The sequence below is a fragment of the Botrytis fragariae genome (genome assembly GCF_013461495.1).
Source record: "Botrytis fragariae strain BVB16 chromosome Unknown tig00000112, whole genome shotgun sequence".
Taxonomy (NCBI): domain Eukaryota; kingdom Fungi; phylum Ascomycota; class Leotiomycetes; order Helotiales; family Sclerotiniaceae; genus Botrytis; species Botrytis fragariae.
The window spans coordinates 356,006-362,005 of NW_023500997.1; the positions used below are offsets into that span (position 1 = coordinate 356,006).

General features: G+C 43.0%; 2 protein-coding genes across 2 annotated transcripts; both read right to left on the reverse strand.

The window, feature by feature from the left end:
* Positions 1 to 400: 400 nt before the first annotated feature.
* Positions 401 to 2,558, reverse strand: Bfra_007665 (putative 6-phosphofructo-2-kinase fructose bisphosphatase protein; the record flags this gene model as incomplete). Its single annotated transcript, XM_037338035.1, has 6 exons — positions 401 to 655; positions 799 to 975; positions 1,093 to 1,836; positions 1,895 to 2,162; positions 2,213 to 2,248; positions 2,311 to 2,558. 6 exons carry the CDS (start codon positions 2,556 to 2,558, stop codon positions 401 to 403), a joined length of 1,728 nt encoding a protein of 575 aa, XP_037190098.1.
* Positions 2,559 to 4,253: 1,695 nt separating this feature from the next.
* On the reverse strand, positions 4,254 to 5,469 carry Bfra_007666 (putative mitochondrial import receptor subunit tom40 protein; the record flags this gene model as incomplete). Its single annotated transcript, XM_037338036.1, has 3 exons — positions 4,254 to 4,358; positions 4,413 to 5,057; positions 5,149 to 5,469. 3 exons carry the CDS (start codon positions 5,467 to 5,469, stop codon positions 4,254 to 4,256), a joined length of 1,071 nt encoding a protein of 356 aa, XP_037190099.1.
* Positions 5,470 to 6,000: the final 531 nt, after the last annotated feature.

The window sequence follows — 6,000 nt, forward strand, 5'->3', positions numbered from 1 at the left end:
CCGATGGTCCTAACCTTTGCCGGCTAGAATCTGTATTAGGGCATGAGGGTAATTTGCCATTTTCTCGATTGCCGAGAATCAATACCTCAAATCGTATTCTGAATAGCGGATTGAATATAGGCGTAACTACCCAGTTTACTCGATGTATATATATAGACATAGTCAGTAACATAAATTGACATGGCAAGACGTAAGAAAAACTTAAAAGGGAAAAAACTCTTTTTATATTTATATTCATGTCCATTTCTGGAATTAGCGTTTCATCCCGCATTTCTCTCGTGTCTCATGTTCATGTCATCCCATCACGAATCATAATTCTCTCCCTTCCAGATGCCCCCAAACTCGCACCTCCCGCCCTTTCCACTTTCTCTTGCCCTATTCTCCTTCTCTATTCTTTCCCCTAGTCCTGCGACAGAGGATTGATTCCTTTCATCCCCCCTTTCTCTCCCCCAATCTTCTCCCCGGCAGGTGTAACCACCTCACTTCCTCCTAAAGCCGGCGTTCCGATTCCTGAAAAGGGGCTTTGAACGCCCGAAGGAGCAGTAGATGGTGGAACAGGAATTCTAATATCTTCTGGGGAGCCCGGGATAATTTCTGGTGCGAGTCCATCGATGTGGATGCGTTTCGCTTCGTTTTGGTAGGAGGCGGGAATGATCTATTTGCGAAGATTAGTATGTGTGTGGAATTGTCGTAGGTATTGTTGTAAACTATGAGAAGGGAGTAGAGGAGGGACGGGATTGAAAAGAGCAAGGAAACGGAGGGGAGGGGAGGAACATGAGCAGATTGGCAAATACATACCTCAATGATTTCATTTCTAGGGAACTTGAGCGTAGGGATGTTCATGGCATCACAAGCCATAAGATAACCATACAAAACCCTCAATACAGACTCATGAGCAATAATCAGCAAGTCATTTTGTTCTCTCTCGAGCTCGAGAATGATTGGTTCCATGCGGACTGCGAGATCATGGTATGACTATCGCTCTTGTTAGCTTCTTTGCTTACCAATGGGTGCGGAGGACCAGAAATGTTTGGAAGTGGAATGTCCAAGTCATAGGGCAAGGAGCATATGGTAAGGGGAGAAAATACATACCTCAGCACGCGGGTATCTATGATGATAAGGATCCAACTCATGCATCCTGACCTCGTCGGGATACAGTCTCTTCATCGCCTTCTCACTCAACTTCTCACAAATTCCTGGATTCAGCTGACTCATTTGACTCCTCTGTCTGACTCTAAATCCCTTTCCTTTAAGATACTCTGCGGTCTCTACAGTTCTCTTTCTAGTCGAAGACCAAACTGTTAGTGGCTTAAGAGGTGCATCAGAACCACCTGCTGCGATAGAGGCTGCTCTTTCCTCTTCACGATGTTTGAGTAATGCATCAGACATTTTCTTCGCGTACTCTCGACCTTCATCAGAGAGGGATGCATCGGCTTTGTAGGAATCATCTAAACTAGATGTGCCTGCGCGAGCAAAAAATGTTTGACGGGATTTGATATGGAGATTCATTAGGTAGAAGACGATTCGATGAGAAAGATAGCCAAAGCTGACGTTATTATAATCAATGCGCTCACCAGCGTTGATCATTTTAACATAGTTAAGGTCAGGTTCAGTCATAGTTTCGAAATGAGGAATTTTCATGTCAATCCTCTTGAGATAAAGTTTGGCAGCATCCTCAGGATCCATGCCAACAAACTGCGATTGTGGTATCTTAGCATCATCCTGGTACTTCCAACACTCTGAAGGGAGGTTTACATCTGGAGATGATATTTTGACACTTCGAGCATTCTCCTGAAGTATCTTTTCATCTGTAACATATGATTCAAGGAACAATGTCTAAAACAAGGATTAGCGAATGTACATTGAGGATGAAATTGTTGTTGAGTTGCCATACCTGGACATCATGCTTAGCAAACTCTTTTGCAAGAGACCTGCGGCCACCAGAAAGTGGATTGACAGCATCATAGATAGCAACTTGACCATTTTCATGATTGAGCCAGGCATAAATATCTTCCCGGCACTTCTTGAGAATCTTTTGTCTAAGCATAACTGAAGCAGCAGATGCATTGATAAAGAAATAGTCATCAGGGACATCCTGACCTGGACCCATTGTAGCACGACGATAATCTCCTAGATGGAAGATTCTTGTCTTAACACCCAACCTGGAAGAAATTAGCAGAGAAGAGATGTTCAGCATTAGATGAAACCTTACCATTGTAAATAACGCGATAGAGAGACAGAGATATGTCTGCGCAAGAGTAATCAATCAGTAAAATTGCATCTTAAACCTCATCTGGAATTATGACTCACGTTTTTCCACGCGCAGGAAGACCAACTAGGACAATAGCGATTCTTCCGGAATGGAAAAGTCTACCCGACTCAGTTGAATACAATTGAGCCGGTGCCATAGTGGCTTTCTCATCTGGCAAATCATGAACGCCATCGATGAAAGTTGAAGATCTTCGACGAAAACGAGGAGAATTGGCCGCAATTTCCGCAGTTCTAAGCTCATGGTCAGTCTCAGTAAACAAAGTATCGACGAGCTCGAGTCTCGCCATGGTAGTGCTAATAGAGCGTTTGGAGAAAATAATGCAGGTGACTGTGATTGAGAAGAAGAGGCCGTTGCGGCTTCCAATTACTGCTGGAGGCAAGTCCAGAGTTGGAAGAGTGAATAAGGAAAGAGAAATGATGCACCAAATCATCTCAAGGCTACCTGAATCTTAAACGAGGGGGTAAAAGTGAATAACCAGAAAACTTATAACCACTCACAATAAAGTATCCATCTTTCCAGGTTTCCCGACAAGGTGGTTCTCGGAAGAGCAGCTCTTCAATCTAAATCTGTTATGATTGGTCTTGGACCAAAATCCTCAAATATTCTGGAATCGGACAGATGAAGTGAATGCACTGTAGCCTCACAATAACTCGTGAATCTTGCTTCCTTTTCTTCGAATCACTCTTTTCTATTCTTTGGTGATCCCGTGACTTCAAAATCAAATCCCGTATATTGTGTAATATCGAGATTGCCTTTCCTTGTACAAAGCACCTTTTAAATCCTCGTGTTCCCGGAAGAATAGAGACGAGCAAGTGCAATGAACCGTACACGCGTTAGTGGATTCGCTCTGGTTAATGTATTGAGGCAAAGCTTTGTTCAATATTTGTCTCACGCAGCCTCTAGTTACTCCACCAGTTGCTCTCGTGGATATACCCGGACTTCCTTTCAAAACTCCTCGGCGCTTGGTAGTTTCAGATATCGGTCGGTAATCTTGTGCAATGAACTCTTTTCAACCGCCCGCCGTATGCTTTGATAGGAAGCACGAAATCTATCAATACCAAATGTCTGTGGTTGTATGAGTTTTCGAAGGTTGGAGGACGAAAATGCGGTTCGTGATTGTCCTTGATTTAGCTTCAGCTAAGATTATCAAGATAAGTGGTAGATCAAAGATTAGTCAATAGATGCATTCATTTGACCAATCATAAAGAAAGGTTTTCGAGAAAATTCACTTCGGGTGCACGGGTTGAAGCGGGTTGAATTTATGCATGCCTGGATTTAGAGTTGATGCCTCATCAACAACAACCATTCATATTCCAGCTCGATTCACTTCAATTATGTTGATTATATTGAAGGAACTTCGTTTTCATGGACATTCAATCATATCCTATCTTTTATACACAGCTACGTATCTACAGTGACAAATACTATCATGCCTCCCTCCCATCGTCGTCGCTGCAAAATCGAATCACTATAATACAGAAGTACTCATCCTCATATAACATCTCCCTCATGATATCTCATGCATCATCCATGCCCAAGTTTTGCATCAACCTATCCGCTATCTTAAACAAAAGCACTCGCAATGCTTTCCATTCCAACCCAAATTCCAGATATGCTGCTCCAACAACGCAGGGTCCCGAGAACATGAGGTATAAAGAAAGTCTATGATACGATCGAAGAAAAGGAAAAGGGTTGGATCATCATCTTTTGGTTCGGACATGCATGCAGAAATGTACCTCTTCTTCCAGCAGCAGAACAAAACGAGGTTCATGGTTGTAGTAAAACATCTCGAAGAAAAATGAAGAAGCTTTTCATGAAGGCCTGGCATAGCAGAGATGAGTCCGTTGAGTAGATAGGGTAGGTGGGTGGTCGGTGTACATGTTCTTGTTCGTAAAGGTTTTTATGTTATGGCATTAAAATTCGATTAATTTTTGGGAGTGGAGGATGTGCTTTGGGAAGCATTGTGTCGAACCCCATATGTTTAAAATGGGATTTGAGGTGGGGCACCTCCGACTGCCATTGCTTGTTCTTCGACCGCTTCGTCACCAGATTCGATGGAAACTGCTACTCCAATCTTTGCTGCTTGCTAATAAAACTTGTTAGTAAAGATATAACAATTGTCGGTTAAGGAATCAAATACCTTGAAATGGTCCATCTCAGCTGCGAAAGTAAGTTGCACAGGTGGTGCAACTCTCTTCTCTAATAAGCAGCTCAACTTTCCAGTTGAATCGACTTGAGCTCTGAAAGTAGACATTCTGAAGTCATACTTAGCACCAACAGTTGTGACACCCTCTTTTCTAATTGGTCCTCCCATCATTCCAGCTCCAGACAACCCCGCGAATTGCAAGTTGAGATCCACACCAGCTTCGACCTTATCTGTCAATCTTCTCCAGAACGATGTGTTTACAGCTCCTTGCGCTTGCAATTGAGCACTAGCAATCCAATCACTACCCTTGTATTTAGCACAATATGATACCGCAGTTTCGGGACCTTGGTTCATTGCTGCTCGCTGCCAGACAGCCTCCAAACCCAAAGCAAGGTTTGGGGTAACGGCTTGTAAATATTGACCAATGAAAATACCGGTGAATCCTCCGTCAAGTATCGAAGGGTTGAGAGATTTGATTGAAGCTGTGAAATCTTGTCCGGTATACTCGTTGTCTAATTGCATCATAGCTTGACCGGGGGCGACTTGAAGTTGTGTCTTGGTAACGAAAGCTGGGGTCCATCTGTAATTGAATCTAGTGGTAAGCTGCCCTTCATTGTCCATGTTTCCTTGCATAAAGATCTGTCAATTGCATTGTCAGCCTCTTCCCCAAAATTTATAGCAAGAACCTCGTGTAGATGGATGAGAACGTCTCCATCAAATCATTACTGACCTTGCTTGTGCCGAACAACGCTCCAAACGTGTATGGGGGTAAGCCTTGGGATCCCATAGAAAATGCATGGGAGACTTGGAATAAAGGTGCCATGCTGAAAGGCTTGGTGAGATCTGCTCTCAGACCAGAGAATGTGTAGTTGTTGAGAAATACATCGCGTTGAACTTCTCTAGCAATGTTCTCAACTGTTCCAGGGTTTGAGAGGCCCAGCGCTTCCCTCTTCTCTTGGAAAGTGTTGTATGCATTTGACAAAGCCCCGGCGGCAGCATTATTGTAAAGGAAGCCCAAAGGCGATTCCTTCTCCAGCGCAAAAGACGACATTTTTTTCTATAATATGATAGCACTGAAAGGATGGGGTAATATCAGTATGTGCGAATGAAAGAATGTCGGATCAGAGGAATTGGTGGTGGGTGATTGCGAGCCTTCAAAACTGATGGTCAAAAATACTTTCGAGGTTGATGCGACTGAACTTTTTCTTGAAAGAGCTCTAATGATTACGAGGCAGAAACTCAGGCATCAACAATGACGAGTGTGTGGGAGCTTACATAATCATCATGTGGTACCCCTCCATCATCTCGGATCACGTTCTAGCATTCTATTCAAGAAATCAAATTTGCTTCTATTGTCTTATTCATAGATATGAAAGTATCAAATTCCCATATTAGACCTCCCTCCTGGAAGTTGAAAATATACATCCACCTGAGAATACGTTTGTGTATTGTGAAATAGACAATCACATTGGTCAATTGTTTAAACGAGGGGTGATGAATTCTAGGTCCATCCAATCGAACAGAGACCTCTCTGCACAACTTTACCTCGATGATCAACGGAAATACCCAGAAAAATTAGATA